A 21,194-nucleotide genomic window follows, 5' to 3' on the forward strand; every position below is an offset into this window, starting at 1 on the left:
GCCTCTCTATAGACATGTTCCATTTGGCCCGAGGATATAGCTCAGAGCTCCGTTCTTACAATTAGGTCTTTACTATAACGGATTGGATATCTAATTTTTCAGGCGGTAATGATAGTATGTTGTATGCGAACGGATAACTCATTTTTTTCTAAGTAATGGGGAAAGACCGTGTAAATAAAAGACTTTATTGAGACAAAGATGGTCTATCAAGAACGTAGATGAAATAGGATTGGCAGTTGGTCAGATCTAATATGAATCATATATGGAGATCTAATATGACCCGTAATTGATGATTAAAAAGCACTTCCAACAAAGAAGTAATATCCATATTCTAGATTGATATAGATCTCAACCGTCACAGCGGTCTAGCCTCCTTATTACACCAATTTCTTACTCAAGACCCAAACACAATTTAATTTAATTGAACTTTTAATGAATGAGAGACAGGTCCACCATAAAAGCGAAAAGTCAATGACCACATTCCCTCAAAATAGATGGAGAGAGAGGTTTTGGACATTAAATATGTGGATATTGACCATTGTGGGTGAGACATTGGGTAGAGAGACACTTTCAATTGAGAGAGACATTAGGTAGAGAGACTCTTTCAATTGAGAGAGAGAGACTTTCAATTCAAATTTTTTTGGGGAGAAGGTAGAAATAGCTCTTTATATGGGCTAGGGCCCTTTACCCCACAGAGAGCCCATGCCCGGCTTTGGCCGGGTGAGGCCGCGGCAAAACAAAAAAATAATAAATAAAAATAAATGTTTAGGGCCAACAAGGCCGAACTAGGTTAATAATGCCTTAGACCGGCCGTCAAGCCACGATTTGCAGCCCAAACCCTACATTTTTTAAAGACTAGGCCGATCGGCGGACCGACCGGCCCACAATGAGCCTTAGCTGTTTAGGGGAAAAGAGAGAGTCTCAAGAGGGTACAAATTTTCCAAAAGAGAGAGAGAGTACAAATATGGAGAGAGAGAGTAGAAATAGTGTTTAAGAAGAAGGCCACCTCATCAATACATTTTCCTTCGCTTATTTGGGGGTTGGTATTGGGTAGTTTCGTAGAAGTTGGTATCAGGTAAAGGGTTCGTTTATAGACGTTAGAAGGAATCTACTTCTGATCGTTCCTTCAAACATATCAACGGCATAAATTCGAACAAACATTTGCTTCAAAAAAGTCATGGTTTTTATTCAGTCGAACATCTCCGCAACCAAAGAGAAGTACCTAGAGAGATAGAGAGCAGAGCATATTTTAGAGAGAGAAAGAGAGGCAAGCACCGGATTTCTAGCAGCCGCCCGTTGACCCGACAACCCATTTCAGGAGGAGCTTCAATTTCTTCACTATTAAAACTATTTAATATATTTAATACCCACTTTACTTTTTTTAGGCCCGGTTTTCCTTCTATTAAAAACAAATTATTTAATATTATTAATACCCATTTTCCATTTCCCCTCTCTCTCTCTCTCTCACGCAACCAGATCGATGCTGCTTGTCAAGAAATTTACAGCAGCATTCGATCAGGTTGTGGCTCTCTGTTTTCTTAACAGGAGAGAAGAAATTTAGCTCTTTTATTTACCCCCCTTTTTTTTCCTTCTTTGGGGCCCCCATTGTTTTAATTTCAAACTGTTGTCTTTGCACTATTGATGACTTTTGAGGAACTTGTCTTCTTTATTTGTATGTCATGGCATTCAACATCCAGCTTCTCATTGGTTTCTCATCAGATTCTGTTAAATTCCTCTTTTTTCAAGAGAGATAATTTTCATTCGCATCGGAGATCACGGTGAGGTAGCTGCAAATTCTATTGAATCTTACTGGTTTTTAAAGGTTTTCTGTGAATTTTATGTTGGTAAGACTGGGAATTCAGATTCATTAATCTCCGCACGTTGCCATCATTTTGGGTTTGTATGCTTTTGTCTCGTTTTCTCCATAACTTCATGGCGACCGGGAAATTTGCTTTTATTCTTCACAAGAGATTCGGGAAGTTTGCAGGCTCCTTGATCTATGCATTTCTTGAATGGGTTTTGATCGTTTTGCTGTTTCTTGGTGGCCTCTTCAATTTCATTGCCTCTGAATTTGCCCGCCTCTTTGAATTGCAAATTCCATGCTTGTTTTGTTCAAGGATTGATCATCTTCTCTCAAAAAAGGACCCAAACTTTTATTATAACGAGTTAATCTGTCATGCTCATGGAGTTGAGCTCTCTTCATTGGCCTATTGCCATATTCATAGGAAGCTTTCAGATGTTCGAGCGATGTGTGAGGGTTGTCTCCTCTCTTTTGCCACCGAAAACAAGTCGAATTCAGAGACTTATCGATCACTGGTTGGAATTTTGGGTGCAGATCTTGAGTGTTCGATTGTCGATGACCATAGGATTCCCCTCAAATTGCCTACAGATAATTGTAAGCATGAAAAAATGGCCCTTTTGGAGAACCCAACAAGAGAAATCTCTGAAAATTCTAGGCCTCAGCTCTGTTCTTGTTGTGGTGAGCCATTGAAAACTCGATCACGACTGATTCGAGCTATATCAACTGGAAGCAAATTAACTGAATTCCCCATCTTTTCAATGAGGGGCATCGATCAAGAAGAGTTATTGAAGAGGAGAGACACTTCTGTGAAAACAGAAGAACTTGCAGGCACTAAAAACGCTGAATATATGGAAAAACGAGGCTTTGATCCCTTATCTCATATTGGATACATGGAACTGAACGTCCATTCTGATTCTGAATCTGAGATTCCAGATGAAGATGATTCAAGTATGGTGGAAATTTCAGAAGGTAATGGTGTCAAGGAAGAAGAGCCATTGGATCATTCATTGGAAACACCAATACAGAAGGACTTGCTTCTAGAAACAGTGAGCAAAGCTTCTGAAAAAGTTCCTGATGAGCAATTGCATCTTATAAAACGCGATATTTTGGCAAGGGATTGCTTGCCCAAGGATGTAACAAGAGCTCCTGATGAGAGTATGATGAGGTCCAGCGAAGAAGTTAAGGAATTGCTCACACAAACAAAGGAAGTTGGGGAATTTTGTGATGTGGGCTTTAGACATGGTTTAGAAGATCTTGATTGGAGTGAGGATCTTTCTGCTCAGCCGCTGACGCCTGCTAAGGTTGTTGAAGCTGTTGTAGTGATAGGAATCGCAGATCAAGGTGAGTTCATAATCCTTTATGGTTTCTGGAATGAACCCAAAAGTTATAGCCTGGTTTCTTGATTATTTCTTGATGGATGTCATACTCATTCAGACTAATTGGATGGGTGCTAGTTTAACAATCACACACACACACACACACACATACCCACACAAAGGAAAATATTTTCCTGGCTATCTACAGGTGATTTTGAAACTGGTTTCTGCTCCTCCTGTATTATTGATTTCATTCTAATCAAGAACTAGTAAAGTTATTGCTTGGTTATCTTGATTTGTTCCTTAATGAGTTATTTTAATGGAGGCTAACAGCTATAGCTGACTATTAGGATTTTCATGCTAGTTATGGAAGGTTTTGAAATGGGGTTCTTTCACCTTAATTGTTTATCATTCATTTCTAGTGAGAATTGTTGATCATCATTTGTACTGATGAATCCAAAAAATTTATTGCTTGGTTTTCTGGACTTCTTTCTTAAGAGAAGAAAGTCATGTTCATCAAGACTAATTTGGTGGGTGTTATCCAATGATTTTGAGTGCGGTTAAAACACAAAAAAGAGAAAAATTCCTGTCAATATATGGATGGTTTTGAATTTGGGTTCTTGTGCTCCCAAATGTTTTTGACATCCTTTCTAATATTGTATTACTATGTAGGTCCGATGAATTTTATCATTTAAAAATCAGATAAAAGTCATCTGACATTTAAGAGATCAGAGAGTTTATGAACCTTCCATTTTTTATTTTTAGAATGAAACTAAAAGCCATTCTCATGTTTTTTTAGAATGTAATTTAAAAGCCATTATTTGTATCTCTCAATTTTCTTTGGATGTCTCTATGTTGTTCCAGTTTTTTGGAATGTAACTGAATGCCATTCTCTTGATTTTTTTTATTTTTGACTCCTTAATGAAATTCATCTCCATTTGAGACTCATTTCTTGAATGCTAGTTCTTTGACAATAATAATAATTTGGTTTGTACTCTATCCATTTGTGGTTTTGGATTTAGGTTTTGAGGTTCCACTAATTCTTGTGCATTCCTTTTTATTACTTTATTCTTTTTGTTGTTCTCATGAAGTTTATGTTTTATATAATCAACTTTTATGCAGCAGATGTTGAAGAGATCAAAGAGGCTGATGTGGGGATTTGTCAACAGAAATCTGAAGTGGAACTCAATTCAAATGAAGCTTCCCCAGTTCTTTCGCCACAAATTGAAGAGGCTTCAGCTTTGGCAACTGATTGCATGGACTTAAATGATGTTTACAAGCTTGCTACATCTAATAAGGTGAATGAGACTTTGACGAACATTGTCAGAGACGCCCCCAGTGATAAGAATGACTCATTGAGGCCACAAATCGAAGTTAAATCTATAACTACCCGGTCATTTGCCTCTCAAGGATTGGAAAATATATGGAATGAGAGAACCTCAGATGTACCTAGTCCTTTTGGGGTTCTCGGGCTACCAAAAAGGCTTTCGATTGAGAGAAATGAATCTGGTTTTGAATCCTTGGATGGAAGTATCGTGAGTGAAATTGAAGGTGAGAGTGTCATTGATCATCTGAAAAGGCAAATTCAAGCTGATCGAAAGTCCTTGATGGTTCTATACAAAGAATTGGAGGAAGAAAGAAGTGCTTCTACAGTTGCTGCAAATGAGGCCATGGCCATGATTACTCGGTTACAGGAGGAGAAAGCGGCGATGCAAATGGAAGCTCACCAATACCAAAGAATGATGGAGGAGCAAGCTGAGTATGACCAAGAAGCACTTCAGGTGACAAATGAACTCCTTGCTAAAAGGGAGAAGGAAATCAAGGATTTGGAAGAAGAGCTAGAAACTTACAGGAAAAGGTTCCATTATGAGGAAGCACAAGAGGAAGCAAAAGGTGGGTTTTATTCAGATGTGGAGTGGCATGATAATATGAAAACAATTGACAGTGATTACCAGAAGCTCAAGTCTCAGTCTGCCTCGTCAATTAGTGGAAAATCAGAAAGTGGGGCTTCTGGGGAGCTTGAGATCCAAGGAGAGGTTGATGGGAAAAATGAGCAAAAAGCCAGCTATATCACACCCATCAATGAAGACAGAGAGGAAAAGGAAATGTGGGTTTTGGAGGGAGATTTGTTAGATTTTGAAGATGAGAAGCACTGCATATTGGAACATTTGAAAACACTGAAACAGCAGCTTCACTCTCAATCAAATGGTGAGGGGCATCCAGTTTTGTCTAGTTCAACGGCCGACGCCAATTTAGAGAATGCTTGTGCAAATTTCACAATTTTTGGAAGAGAAAACGACACATGTGATGAGGTAGAAGTTCAATGGGATAAAGAAGTTGAAAATGGTCACGTGGAAGAATGGAGTGACTCTCCCGTGGAGCTTGATAGAGGAAATGAGTCCAACGTTATTGGAGAAATATTAGTTCTTGATGAGAGGTTGGAAGCCCTTAAGGCAGATAGAGAATTTATAAAGCATGCAATCAAATCACTTGGGAGAGACAGTGAAGGACTGCAGCTCCTTCAGGAGATAGCCCAGCATCTGCAAGAGCTACGAAGGGTAGAGACAAGGCCACTGGATGATGGTTCCCAATGAATCTGATGGTAATTAAACTCTTACTTTCTTTTCTCATCAGAAATCATTGAACTTTTCCATTTTTGAACTCCATGGCCTTTGTAGTCTTGAGGTATGTTACCCAGCTACCAAAATGGTTGTACCATGCCCTTTGTAGTCTTGAGCTATGTTACCCAGCTACCAAAATGGGTGTTGCTTTCCAACACATTTCCAAGGGGTCAGACACTGCACCTTAAAATTAAGAAATGGGGAGAAATCCTCCAAAATGACTTTTATAGAGTTAGAAATAATAATAATGAAAACTACACTAAAATGAGATAAATATATGAAAAGGCATGGTATAGAAATAAGATTAAATAAAATACACCACAAAAGTGTAACTGTCAAAAAACAGGTGGGCTTCAAACCGATATCATAAGCTGGCTGAATCATGCGTCATAATCCGCACACCTCTACACAAGTTGTGACTTTCTTTTTGCTCTATATGTTTCTTTAACTCATTTCTGGTCTATTTCTGCATCGTTTTACAGTTTAAAACTGGAGGTGGTAGCCTTAGTGGTTTTTTGGGTAACATAGGTCAGGGTGATAATTTGAGATCGTATCATTATTTGTACTATTTGCTGTAATATAAGTTGTTTGTAATATGAATTTCATATACTTCTTTAATGTAGGTGGTCTTATGCTAGTCTGTTAAGAGGATAGCACATTTGGTCTTCTTTCCAATGTACTTTTCATTACATCTCCCGTTCACTTCTTCATTGTATCCATTCTCGGATTGCCTCAGATAGTCAATGAACTGTTTGGAACTGAGCCCTTTTGGCTGGTCATGTTGCCAACACACATGGAGCCTTTGGTGTCCTCATTTATGGCCAATGGTGGGGATCTATGATCACTGTTAACTTTGATTTGTCCAAAGAGATCAAAGACTTTGTCTTATACCTGGGCCAAGTGAAGAGACTACATGAAGTTATATGTTTTGTTGAAATTATGTTTGTCCCCTTTGGTTTACACTTTATTTTCCCCGAGAAGTGTTGTATATATCTTAAAATTGCAACGCGTTCAATGGGGTTGAGCTTGTCATGCTCAGTGATAGTATATTTTCATAACAAATACATCCCATTACATGGTAGTTGCTGTTATTCTTCTTCAATTGGTGACTTCCCATTTTAGATAGTTGACACCATCTCATTGATGAATTAGGCTGATATAAAACTGCTCAAATAAACATATGGAAGATTACGCACATGAACATGGTCGATAAGATATGGGCTAAATTCAGTCAACGGTACACTCCAGCTTTGGAGTCTGAAGTTCTCATTTGGGTTGCTTTAATTTTTCCTAGATGCATGGATAAAATTTGAACATATTTTCCCCTAGTTTTTTGATTGCCTAAGACATAAAATATTAGTAAAAGTTTCTTTGTTTTTGGGGAAATAACTTCTAATCTGGTTTAAACATTTACATCTTGTCGTGTGTAAATCAAATGTGTTGTAGTGAGGTATGTTAGTGTGGGATTTCTGCAAAAGATGTTCAGTATTAAAAAATGCGTCCATAGGAGGAAGGTCTCAAAATGCAAAGGTCTGATCTCTGAACTGGTGGCTCCTTCTTTGGCTAAGGGATACAAGGAAGCATTTGACGCTCTCCACAAGTGGCTAAAGGTAACGATAAGGACTGATAAATGAGCAAACTTGTCAAAAATATGCTCCAATCTCCAGGGGCATGGGGACGAGTTGTTGGTTCACTTTATAACCTTCCTCTCGTATCCTTCGATTAGGAGAATTGGCACGCAGTTTCCATTGAACACTTTGAAGCCAAAACGTAAAGTTCGGGCTTCTGCATGTGTTTCATCCCCTACTCCAATAAGCTCTAAATATGTTAGTAAAGCTTACCCCAAATGGTTTCTGTAAATTCCTTCAACGCCCTCCATGCCTGGGTTACCAAGTGATCTTCCAATTGCAATAGAGTATGTTCATTCCAATTTCTGGTGGAACCCAATGCAAGGAGTGTGTTATTGCAAAGGAATTGACCAAATGATTTCCTTCCAGTGTTGGTCGTGCGTGTCAAAGAGGAGGTAAATTCTTTGTTTTCAAGACAGAAATAATGGAAGCTTTGATCCTGTCCCTAGGAGAGTCAATGTGTAGTCTTTCTTTTCCCCTGAAGATGCATCGGTCGTGCTCCAAACAGATGCCCCAAATAGAGGCCCGTAATGAGGAAAGCCACAACAGTAGGCTGGCTGTTGGGGAGGGTGGGGAAGAAGGATTGTCATAGCTGCGTGGCTGATGCAGGCTTTACCCTGGGCAAGTCAAATAGGTTAAGGAAGAAGGGCAATATTTGGGAGAGTGGATAAACAGATGGTCCATGGTCTAATTGTACTCCTAGTACATGGGTCATTGATTTGGTAATTAGATTTCTCTTCTCTGAATATGATCCACAGTAAGTGCTTTTTAATATTATCAACCAATTAAGGGCCTGCACATTTGGTGGTACGGGGGTAAGCCAGGCCTTGGAGGCTGCTGCTATGAATGGGACAGGATGAGTGAGGACCTTGTAGAATTAGGAAACCAAATACCTGCTTGTGATGCATGGTGTCAATATCATTTTTTCTCTGCTGGAGTGGGTCATGATGTAGTGCTGTAATGTTTCTAACATTGAAACCAACTCAGAGGTTTCTGTCTCCTCCAGATTTTACCTTATTTTGGGCGACCTGACAGTTTGTCTCTCCAGCAATTCACGGTTGTCTGAGACAGTGACATCTTTGTTTGAGGCAATGAGGAATGGGTTGAGGAAAGCAATCTTGAGTGGCTGTTTCTTATCCATGTGTTCTTCCAAATCTGATTCCACTTTTGACTGCTTATCTGATTTTACTCAAAAAAGACAGGAAGGTGGACGTAATATCCTTCCAAGCTATGGATGTCTAGGAGCCACCCAGATTCATTGGGTCTGTTTGATCGCCTGCTGATAAAGATGATCTTCCTTGTTGGCATATGACCACCACCATTTGCCAAAGAGGGTTATATATTGCGGTCTCTCAACTTCCTCATGCCCCTAGCTCTTGGGAGTGCATACAGCTTCCTAGATGAGATGAAACTTATGGACACCGCAAGCAGATTTTCAAGCATGCTTTTGATGGAGGCAGGCATTGTGGATACTGACATTTAAAAGGAAGGGATATAGGAAGGGTAGCCATGATGACGGTGTGTCAGCCAACAAAGGACAAAAAGCTGCTCTTCCAGGCCACTAATTTGTGCTCAAACTTCTCAATGATTCCAGAGGGATTTCTTCCATTTTAGAAGTCTGTTTCCTAAAACTTTTCATGGTCTTTAAACTTCCTTCCAAAGAAAGATTTGGCAGAAATAAGATAAATAAGAATATACAATCTCAAACATCACTGTTACCACATGCTTCTCAACTTAATCAGGTTCCATCGCCCAAAACATTGTAATTTATGAGAGCAATTTATCTCAAGGGGCATCAGAAGCAAGTTTACCAATCAATTATGCAATAGGGCATATTGATCCTACTAACTCAAATGAAAGAGAAATAAAGATAAAAGGACTTTCAACACTTCCCCTTAAGCTTGAGCATAAATTTCACCTATGCCAGCTTGAATCAAATTGTTTGGAGTACATTACAGTCAAGGGCGTTGGTGAAAGATGTCTGCCAACTGATGATTAAATTTCACATATAGAATAGACAATTACTTGCTACTAATCTTCTCCTTAATAAAGCTATTGTCTGCTTCAATATGCTTAGTACTCTCATGAAATATCGATTGCTGGCTATATAAATTGTACTTTCATTATAATACATCTTCATAGCCTCAACAAAGTAAATCCCATCTCCTGCATCATGTCTTTAGCCACATCACTTCACATGTACTACATGTCCTTTCCTTTATATTCAGCCTCTACACCAGATCTAGCCATTAAACCATGCATGTGGGGACTGCTTCAGACTGTAAATAGCTTTCTTCAACTTATGTACCTTGTCTGACTCCTCCTAAGCAACAAACCCAAATAATTGTTCCCTATACACCTCTTGTTGTAAATCATTATGGAGGAAGGAATTCTTCACATCAAGCTGCCACTGTGTTGACCCCTCGTTTGCTGCTACATATATAACTACTCAAACTAAATTAAGCTTAGTATAAGAGCAAATGTTTTAAAGTTATCAATGCCAAAGGTTTGGGTGTATCCTTTGACAACCAAATTGGCTTTTAATATTTTGACAATGCCATCAGGCTGATATTTTACTCCATAAACCCAACGACACCCAACAATCCTTTTCAGTAGGTAACTTAGTAAGCTCTTATGTATCATTCGAGTCGAGTGCGTCCATTTTCTCTTTCATTGCTTTCTTCCACCAGTATGAAAGTTCTTCTTGATCAAACTTGGGATTGAAATAGATGAAAGAGCTAAAGCCAATTGATAGGATGCAGATGAATTTATAAAGTTGACAAAATGAGCAATGGGATATTGAGTACAAGACCCTATATCTTTATGAATGGCTATTGGTACATTATCATCACCAGGCACAAATTGTGTGTTGAAAGCATGAAGTGGATCTATAGGCGAAGATGATGATTGAGTGGCTGGCTGAGCCAGTGTAGGCTACTCCAGAGGTACATCATGATGTGTAGAAGTAATAGGTTCGGCATATCCAAATAACTGAGGTGAAGAAGTATCAAGAAGAATAGAAAAAGGAACTAAAGAATATGATAACGTGGAGACTTCTTTAAGAGAAGAATAAAAGAAATTTGCATTAAGCATATGACCATCTTCTAAAAAATAAGAATTGCTTTTAAAGAAAGGTAACATTAACAGAGACAAATTTCTTTCGTAAACCAGAATGATAACAACTATAACATTTTTGGAATTGTGAATACCGCAAAAAATCACACTTGACAGTTTGAGGATCCAACTTATCATCACCAGTACCTAACACATGAACATTGGAAACACAAACAAATACTTCAGGAGGAACAACAAACAATGGAGTATCAAGAAAGAGAACAGAGAGCAGTATTTCTCCATTCAATACTGAAGAGGGCATACAATTAAATAAACCACATGAGTGCAGCAAGGCATTCCGCAATAAGCTTTTGGAACATTCATATTAATTAGCACAAAGCGGGTTACTTCAAGTAAATGTTGATTTTTCTTTCAGTAAACCCATTATGTTGAGGAGTATGTGCATAGGAAATTTGATGTAAAATTCGATTTTGAGCAAAACAATTTTGAAATTCTCTGGAAAGATACTCTTTAGCACTATTAGAATGTAAAATACACACGTTCTTATTGAACTAGGTTTAAATCTCCTTGTGAAACACTTAGAAATGGAAAAAATCTCGTATCTTTCTTTTATTAAATGTAAGCATGTCATTCGTGAACAATCATCCATGAAAGTTACAAAATATCTATGACCAGACAAGCAGGACCTCAGATATCAGAATGAACAATTGTGAATAGAACAAGTCCTCGTTAATCAATCCTAGGTTGAAAGACACCCTAAGATGACTCACAAGCCTCACACTAAGTGTAGACAAACTCTAAAGAAGGAACTAACAACTTCAAGTTATTGAGAGGACGGCCCAACTGACAATGCCATAACAAGGGAGAAGCAACAGATTGAAGAGTAGATCTAATTAGGTTATGATCCAAATAGTATAGGCCGCCTAAGTCATACCCACCACTATGCATCCTTAGATCCTGAATAAGGGTGGCAAAGGGCCGGTGGTGGCCCGGCCCTAAAAAACTAGGGCCTGGGCCACAAAATGTGGCCCGAGGGCCGGGGTTGGACCAGGCCAAGACAAGCCCGGCCTGATTCAACCTGGTTATCCCTTACTTCTTCATCTTTTTGCAATGTTTTTATTTAGTTTTACCCCGTACGGCCCTCCCTGTATAGGGCTAAGGTGGGGCTTGGGCCGGCCCTCAAGGGAATAAGGCCGGGCTAGGGCGAGGGCCAGCTCAGCCTGATGCTAGCCCTAATCCTGAAAGACACAAGAAGGATAAAAGGTATGGAACAATGAATATATTTTGTTAATTTACTCATAGACAATAAATTGAAAGGAAACTTTGGAACATATAGCATAGAGGACACAAAATAGGAAGAAATAAGCATAACTATACCCTATCTGGGCATCTAGACTGTTATCCATTAGACAAAGTAACAAAGGAATTAGGGAGACACTTATCTGAAGATACGAAAATAATGGACTATCCAGTCATGTGGTTGAAAGCTTCCGAGTCAATAACTTAAGGAGTAGGTTTCTGAGACACAAGAAGCTTAGAAGTACTTGAGTTACCAAGGGTAGCAGTGGAAGTGGATGGGTGGCAATAGGCTTTTGTACTTGTTTAATAAGTTTATTACACTCTTCTCTTGAAAGCACAACAGAGTCACCAACATAATTTGACTATTGTTGATCACTAGATCCATTCAGATAAACATCATCACTCTCAGATGTTTAATGTGATTTTCCCCAAGCACGCTTATGAACCTTATTGTAGTATTTATCAACTGTATGATTTCTATGCTCACAATGCGTACACTTTCAAGTTTCACAAACCTTGCATTCATCACCTCTACCATGGCCTCTTCTTAAGCCACGACTCACGACCCTGTCCCCGACCTGTGCCTCCATCTTCTCCTCCAACAAATGTATTCAATGCCGCTCCATCTCTAACACTCAAGTCGGAAGAAGGCGTAGTATGGGAGATATATTGACATGTTGAATGTGCTCATACACATTATTGAGGGACAGTAGTTCGCAAATAGGATGGTACTCTGGATTATGACTAGATAAAAATTTGGCAACTCTAAATTCTTCATGCTACTTCCTCCGTAATTCCACATCACTAGATATAGGCTGATGCAGATTCAGTTCTTTCCATTTGCCTCTAAAGGCACCAGAATATTCACTCATACTCTTATTACCTTTTTGGAATTGAAATATTTTCTCAATCAACTCCTATACCAAAGAGATATTCTTATCTGATGAATATGTTTCTTTTAGAGTGTCTCAAATTTCTTTAATAGTGGCAAGAAGCATCACATTTGCTGTTATTTGATGTTCCATACTACCCACAACCAAGTCGTGATTATTTTAAACTCTCTCATCCTCTCTTCTTACCTACTATCAGATTCACTAGGCTAGTCCTCAATCAAGTATTTCAGTTTCCCCTTGAACCAAGGGATACTTTAACAGGTTGAGCATGTACAACATAATTGGACTCATTTAATAATTGGACTCATTGTGTTGAGTCCAAAATAGACCTCAGGCACCTCTCATTTTTCCTTTTTATATTAATGAAAGTTGAAAAATGGCAATACTGCCCATACAAATTGGGAATAAGACATATAAGTCCTAATAACTTAAATGAACTTAAACGAAAGAGAACTAAATCCTTCTGCCTTTTGTACTTTTTCACAATATTAGTATTATTGGTGTTACTTCATTTGGGCATAACAACATGAGATGGGACTTGTTTTCTACCATCTAAGTCAAACATCGTCTTGAGGACCTTCCTTTCTTTTGGTCCTACTTCTAGTGAGTGTACAGATACCACATATGAGAAACCATGTGTCATGAGCGATACAAGTAAAACAATTGTGTTTAATATGATATCTCTACCTCATGTGAAACGGTTATTGGATACCTTGTTGGCAGCTTTTTTTCATTTTTTTTTCTTTTTATGAAAACTCCTTTTTAGATTTCTACTATCCTTCCCTCATTCTGTCAATAATAGTAGACCACTGGTGAAACCTAATATATAAAGATTGAAGGGGAGGAAAGATGCAAATAGGGCCTTGCGAAAATTGCAGTCATTCAGTCTACCTACTAACACACTGTCATCAATAGTGAAGTAACAAGGTTTCGAGATTTTATTTGAACTTGATTTTGGTCCATTTGTTCATAGATACAAGAGAACCTTTTTGGATATTTTTTAAGGTTGCCTGTTTTCAGATGCCTCTTTTTTTATCATGCTTTCCATCACATTTAAAATGGTTTGTGGGCCCACCCCCTTATTTGTGCTATTTTCAGGTAACTATGATTCCCTCATGTCCTTCTCATGAAGCAATCCATGTTTTCCAGAATATATCGCTTAGTTCCAATGTTTATGAAAGAAGATATGCCATCCCAACCCTCTTATTTGGAAGGAAATGGTTGAAAGCATCCAATCCAGCCACAAAAAAATGAATGTCCATAAATAAAGTAAATAGCCCCCATGAGGTCGATTGCAAGCATTTAGCTTTTCTGTTCCCCTTACAATTGATTGAGAAATGTGGAGTGTAGGTTCTTGCTGCTGCTAGAAAACTTCAACAAAGATCACTATAACTAATGTTTTGTCTTTTGGGGAAGTGGTACACATCTTCATTGAAAAAGCCGGATCACCAGTTTTTTATTCCAATTGTCATCTGAGCTCATCTGCTAGCTCCCAGATCATTTTCTCCAGAGCATTGGACTACATGACCAGAAATCTGTGAAATACATTTTCCCTCCATTCTCAAGTAGAAACAGTGTTTTTCTATCAACTCATTTCTCAACCTAAATTCTGATATTCAAGAATTCCCAATTGCTAATGTTATCTTTGACTGCTTCGTGCTCCTGGTTTTTTATTATTCTCGGTCATCCATCCCAAAGCCTCATAATTGTTCCATCACTTATCCCATATTGTAGTATCTAGAACTTGAATATTACCAAAAGAAAATTTGTTTGAGGAATAATGAGCATAGGGGTTGTACCTCCTCCATAAATAGCCCTCGGCATTGAAAAAGCAGCAAAGAAGATGATTAAAACTAAAACACCTCTAACATTTATGCATGGTACATTCTTCAGCCTCATTGGTTTAGTAGGCTTGTATTCGCAAATTGGACATTAGTATAGCCACCCTTCCATCCCAATCAATATAATAAGACCCAGAAATATAGAGTATTTTTATAAATGAAAGAATGCGCACACACATAGGCACATGCAGACACTCTTACACTTGACTCTTGATTTCTATATTTCTTGAACTATTTTTAGAGTTATCGCCACTATCAAAAATTTGATTAACATAGATGCTTTGTGTACAATTTTAAATAGCAGTCACTAGTTCCTTGACTTTCAGGGCAGCTGTTATCTTCTACATTGAACCTAAGAAATCTCTAGTCAGTGTAGTGCAGCCTCTATATGGATGTTCCTTTAAAAATCATAAAGAATGGTTTATCTAAACTAAATGTTTTTTTTTTATAAAGTTAATGATGTATTAAAGGGAGAAAAAGATACATAGGTAGACAGAGAGGACCCACATGCCGGGCTTCTCAGTCAAAAAATGAGGAAACCTCAGGGGTGAGGTATTGTACAAAGATGAGGTCTAAAAAGAAAGACTAAAACTCGTAAACAGGAGCCTTGGAAGCAGAGGCTGAAACACCAATGTGAAGAGACGGGAGTGACAGTTGTAGCAGAAACAGACACAAGGGTAAAAGTAGTTGCTAGTAAAAACTGAGCCCCGGGGCTAAGAAGTGGCAACGGCTTGTGTGATCGCTCCCTCCTTAGCTAGTCGGTCCGCCAGGCCGTTTGTTTATCTAAAATGATGTTATGAATGGATGTTAAAATCAAAATTTAAGAGATAGCTGACCAATTTGGTTAATCTTACAATTGTCACAAATGCATAGTACAAGAAAATATGGAATGGGGTTTAGACTTCTGGGTGATACCAAATGACATGCTACTCTTGCCTTTGTGAATATGTGGGCTCTCTTTTAATGGATTTATTGTCGTTTCATGTTCTTCTACCAACTTGAGTTCAAACTTGCACCAGTTTTTTTTCTGCTGAAAATGTACCTTATTAAATTTGTTAACTAATAATATTTTATTTCTTCTTTGTCTATCATAATTGTGTCATATAGTTTTTGTGTTTTAGGATCATCACCTTTCTTTCCTTGTATGAATCAACCAAGGTGCATAATGTTTCACCTGTGAATCTTTTGTTGCAACAGAAGAAAACACATTACGAGTTGCCTCTGGTTTTTGGATCTATAAAGGATGAAGTTATGCCAAACACCATCGGTGATGTGAAATTTTTGAGAATATTGAAGAGGAGCCAGCTTCTTCATGACTGTGCATATGTTCCTCCCTTGTTTGTGAAACTCTCTTAAGAGGTTTGTGCATATGTTCCTCCCTTGTTTGTGAAACTTTCTAAGAGGTTTGTGCATATGTTCCTCCCTTGTTTGTGCATATGTCAGTACAGAAGATTGTCTTTGTTTTTGGCCTAGTGAAATTTGGTGCTGCTTGATGGATTCTTAAGTTAAAGAACAATGGAGGCCTCGATTGTAATGTAGTGTGGTGATTGTCCAGATTTCGATTATTTCAAGGAAGATGGATGGAATTTATCCATATGTATTTGATTTCTCTTACATGTGATTGTATATTGTTAAGGGATGTAACATGATGCATGGTTGTATGATTGAGTGAAGTTTTGGAAACTAAAGTTATGGAATTTTTGAAGGATTTCACATTATAGTTTAGGCATGTTATTGGCGTCCAGCTTAATACATTTTAATTTTTTAATTAATTGGAACATCGATAATCACTTCTTGATTGTAGATGAATAACATTCATTGACAGCAACTGGTATGATTCAGAGTGAAGCACCTTCAACACTGTTGGGGTCACTCTCTCTCTCTCTCTCACTCACACACACACACGTGCAGCATATTTGTGTGTATCATGATAGTCGTGCTCAAGGCTACACAAGGATGCTTGGAAGCATAAGGCTTTTTCCCCCTTGTCAATACAGTATGTGATGCAAATTAGCATTTTAATTCTATGCAAATTAGCGTTTTGATTCTTCTCATATCAGCGTCTTAATTCATCAAAAACTCAATTAAATAACAAGCTTGAAGGGAAAAGAATAGCCGAGAAGGAAAAAAACTAGCGAAAACAATGAGGTATCCACCTCCAAGTTTTATTAACTGAAAGTTATTAAGCCAAAAGTAACAAATCTCCCCAAAACCTTCAATAACAAGTATTTAAGCAAACTCAAGAGCCTAACAGCTCGTAGAAAATCTTGGCCATCTATTCTTTTTAATCCTAGTCATCAATCATAAACTTAAAATAATGACTAGCCCTGCCCTAATAAAATTGGATAGAATAACTAAAATAAAACATAAATGCCCAAAATAACATCTTTAATTACATTATTTTGCCATTTTTGTCACCCCATGTTCCTATGCCCTTTCCTTGCCTAGCCATGAACTATTGGTTGTTGTTGGGGCAATGGTTGTATCATTCACCCCCAGCTGAAAGGAACTTGACTCTTGTAAGTTGTCTTCGAAATAAAGCCAGTATAAATTTGTATCCACCCCCTTGAACTGTTGCTCTGAAATCCACATACTATCGGAATATGAGTTTACCTTCCATTGATTAGATAATGGCAATATAACCCTTTCGAGTTTGAAAGCTTTCAGTCTACAAAACTTTTTCAATTATTTTTTCTTTCTTTCTTGGTAAATGTCTTCTTGGGCTTTTAGAGGGTCCGATGATTCAAAAAAATAAGCAACATTAAGTATCTATGAGATTTCTAATGCTTTTGGTAATTCCACTCCATATGCATTATGCTTGTATTTCTTCAAAATTCGGCAAGGGCTCACCTTTTTGGATTTGAGCTTATTGTAAATTCCTAATGGAAATATCTCTTTTCATAAGTAAAGCATTACTAAGTCACATTCCTTGATATCTTCTCTTTTCTATATTCATTTATGGTATCCCGATACCTCGCATTATGTTTATCAAGTTTCCTCTTTTGGGCTTATAAGTCTCAAATATATCAAGAAAAGCATTGGCATTATCACTTACCTTGCATTAGTGATGGCACTAGATTGAGCGTATGATTAGGACTCCTCCCATTAACAATATCAAATGTTGATTTTCCCATTAACAGATTCACCAAACTTTGTACGCAAATTCAACCTAGGGTAAAGTGATGTTCCACTAAGATCGATTACCACCAATAATAGTCCTCAAGAGGTTACTGGAGCTCACTTCAGCTTGCCCATCTGTTTGAGGGTGGCAACCACTAGAATATTGAAGCATGGTTCCCCAGCACTTCCACAGAGAGTAAAAAAATGACTCAAGAACTCTATATCCCAATCAGATGTAATAAACTTAGGGACACAAAGTAGCCTCATAATCTCCTTGAAAAAGATATTGGCACTATGTGTGGCATCCATAGTTTGCCTTCAAGGATAAAATGTTCCATCAAACGGTCAACAACAACATGTGTGATTTGCTGCAGTATTTGTACGAAGTACATAGAGATATCAACCTATGGGACATCTAGAACAGGTGGGGAGTATAAAGACCCGTATTAAAATACGTGGCCCTAAATATTTGGCAAATTCATGATCGGGCTACAAATCTGTTAACATCCCTTCGGATGCCCGGCCAAAAATATTTTTCTTCCACCATAGCCAAAGTTTTGTCTCTCCCAAAGTATTCACTTAAATCCCACCATGAAGTTCCATAATCATCTTCTCACTTAAAGAGTAATCAAGTATACATAATCTTACACCCTTAGATAAATAGGCATCATACATTAGGTACTCACCCATAGGATCTTGCCCTTCAATGCATCTTTCTAAGACCTTGCTAAAAATTAGATCAACCTTATATTGGTTTTTTATCATTTTCAACCCCACTACTTTCATAGCCAAAATTCCAAGCAAAGCCAACCTCGTTTTGGGTTTTGACCTTGTGCTTTAACAAGAAGGTATATTTTGAAGAAAGGTTTTCCAGTTGGCATGACATGCATTATCCAAGTGCTTCATTATCCAAGTATAAAATAAACTTCCTATTGAATCAAGCAGTGCCTCCAATAATACAAGGTATAAGGCATTGCACAAAAGTTGAGGTCATAAGTTGAATACTTTTCACGTTTATCATTCAATTTCTTATAAAAGAAAGCCACTAGTAGCCTTTTTTTAATTTAGAACTACCTTATGCCAACATTTGATGTATCAGTTTAAACTTTGGATGCCTTGGAAAAATCTAGTAATGTGAGAACTGGTACTTGCATCATCTTTTGTTAAATTAAAGTGAAGCTCTTATCATTTGCAGGACTATATCAAAACTTTCCAACCCTGATACATTCAATCATTACTATTAGTATGTGAAAATTTATTATAAAGCGACGATAAAAGGTTGCTAAGTCATGAAAGGAATGCACTTTAGTGAAGGAGCCTTTTTTTAAAAAAATAAATGAAAAAAAGTAATTCCTTCCTTAGTACATGAAAGACTTGTTCGAAGTAGTTAAGATTATCCTTTGGGTTAGCATTTAAAACCAAGATATTGTCATAATTTAATAATGATGTACCTCGTTTATTAGGCGCATGAAGATGCTCAAAAAGCCCAAATGGCATCACCAACCACTCTGAGTCCATCCTTTTTTTTAATGTGGTCTTCCATTCATTCCCATGATTATTTTAAATTTGATGGTAACCACTCCTTAAATCAATATTTGAAAAACTAAGCCTCATGAAATACAATCTAACAGGCCATTGAGCCTAGGTATGGGAAGGCATTTAATAATAATTGTATTAATTACTCGACTATCCACACATGACTTCCACGAATCATTCTTTTGGAAGCTAGTAAGAAGGGACGGCATAAGGTGATATTGTTTTCCCAAATCAAACCTTTTTTAAGCAAATCCGCAATTTTGCACATGTAACGCCTTGTGTTCCATGGGGTTGATTTGGTAATGGGTCAAATTTGTTAGGCTAAAATCAGGCACGAATTCAGAGAGCTATACATATTTTTGTGCCTTCTTCTTCCTAGATATTTATCATTAGGAAAAGTGCATTTCTCCGACCTCAAGTCTTTATACTTTTCAAATAGAGGCTCTAGAGACTTCAGAAGGTGCGGAATCTTGCAATAGATAAATTACATTTGTATCCTTGCTATTCTCTTTTGATTTTTGCGCACTATAGCAACTTTGGACCTATCTATTTGGTGGATTTGGGTGAGGGATGTTGCTTCATATAGTGGGGTGTGAAGCTTGACAAAGTAGAAAATGTTTGGCCTAGTCTTGTACAAAGTGTTGGGGCTGGTCTTATATACTATATCCTAATTATAAAGCCATGGCGTACCAAGTAAGATGTGGCACGCATCCATGGATGCTATGTCACACCATACTTTATCTTTATAATTAGCACCAATAGATAAAGAGAATAACATCAAGTACGAACTAATGCCTCGTCTCTCTCTTGACCCATTAAATTTGATATGGGCATGGGTGTTTGTATCCCTTTGGTTTGAGTTTTTCCACTATATCCATAGACCCAATATCCTCATTACTCTTACCAATTAGTATTGTGCTTATTTCGATGCTAGAGAAATACTCAATTTGATGTCAAGAAAATGGTGCATCGTGTAACACATTATTTGGATCAAACATTTTCAAAAATTTTAATTATTTATAGATTTACTCGATCTGTACTATTTCTTTAGCTTAAAATTTCATAATTAAGGGGGAGAATAGGTTTTTATGCTATCGCAAGGCTTTCTAGCACCGAAACTCTATCTTTCAATGTAGTTTGGGGTGCACCTTACTTGAACAGTATGGGGGTGAAACCTTATACATACCTCATCCTATTTTAAAATATCATCAAATATCTTCAAATGAGAGAAGATTTTAGAAGTTATTTGAACAGAAAAACGAAAACATCGTAGTGGATAGAGATAGTACCTTTTTTTCATTTTTGATATGCTAATGGTGGGAATTAATGGTTGGATGTTTACGGTGAGGCATCAGGCCCCTAACCGCTAATGCCGCAACCCCATGCCCACATTTGATAGTACAGTGTTTGAAAAATCGAACCGATTTTGAAAACCGACATATGGCTGGTTCCAAGCAACTATTAAACCCGCCAGTTAGATCAGCCTAACCGGGAAAATTTTGGGTGGTCAAAAAGTATTAAAAAATATAGAAATACAGAAAAATTTAAAAACAATATGAAAAATATATTTAAAACATGATTAAACAAAACACATCTAAATAAAAATAAAAATTAGTTTAAAAAATGGATTTTAAAAATCAATTTGTACCCAGTGTATTTTTGAAATTTTTAAAAAATAAGAGAAAAATGTAAAAATAAGTATGGAAAAAGTTTATGTAGAGCCGAGGCTCTAAACAATCAAATTAAAGCCCACCTCAAAAATTTCCCTAGAAGATGTTGTTTTGATGCCCAAATATCCTCAAATTGATCACCTCGACATCAAGATGCATGAACATGAGGAAAAAAAATGGATTTTAAGTTTTGAAAATAGTGCATTTGTGATGTATTTTTTTACCATCAAATTTCAAGTTTTCATATATCTGCTCGATCTAGACTATTTTTGAAACTTTAAGTTTTATGATTAAAAATAAAAATATATTTTAAGGCTATCACAAAGATTTTCTAATATTGAAACCACGTCTCTTAACACTACTTGAAGGTGCGTTTTACTTTGATTAGTTAGAG

General features: G+C 37.4%; 1 protein-coding gene across 4 annotated transcripts; it reads left to right on the top strand.

The window, feature by feature from the left end:
- Positions 1 to 878: 878 nt before the first annotated feature.
- On the top strand, positions 879 to 16,192 carry LOC18432987 (myosin-binding protein 2). Of its 4 annotated transcripts, none has more exons than XM_088867817.1 (3): positions 879 to 3,142; positions 4,243 to 5,719; positions 15,672 to 16,192. In XM_088867817.1, the coding sequence occupies exons 1-2, from the start codon at positions 1,903 to 1,905 to the stop codon at positions 5,709 to 5,711; spliced, it is 2,709 nt and encodes a 902-aa protein (XP_088723943.1). In that variant the 5' UTR covers positions 879 to 1,902; the 3' UTR covers positions 5,712 to 5,719; positions 15,672 to 16,192. The 4 variants fall into 4 exon arrangements, with proteins under 4 accessions (XP_088723943.1, XP_088723942.1, XP_020522140.2 ...); XM_088867816.1 differs by lacking the exon at positions 15,672 to 16,192 and adding an exon at positions 6,362 to 6,840 and having other exon boundaries at positions 990 to 3,142; XM_020666481.2 differs by having other exon boundaries at positions 1,005 to 3,142; positions 4,240 to 5,719.
- Positions 16,193 to 21,194: the final 5,002 nt, after the last annotated feature.

The sequence above is a fragment of the Amborella trichopoda genome, chromosome 5 (genome assembly GCF_054954075.1).
Source record: "Amborella trichopoda isolate Santa Cruz 75 chromosome 5, AtrichopodaSantaCruz75HAP2 v2.0, whole genome shotgun sequence".
NCBI classification, from domain to species: Eukaryota; Viridiplantae; Streptophyta; class Magnoliopsida; order Amborellales; family Amborellaceae; genus Amborella; species Amborella trichopoda.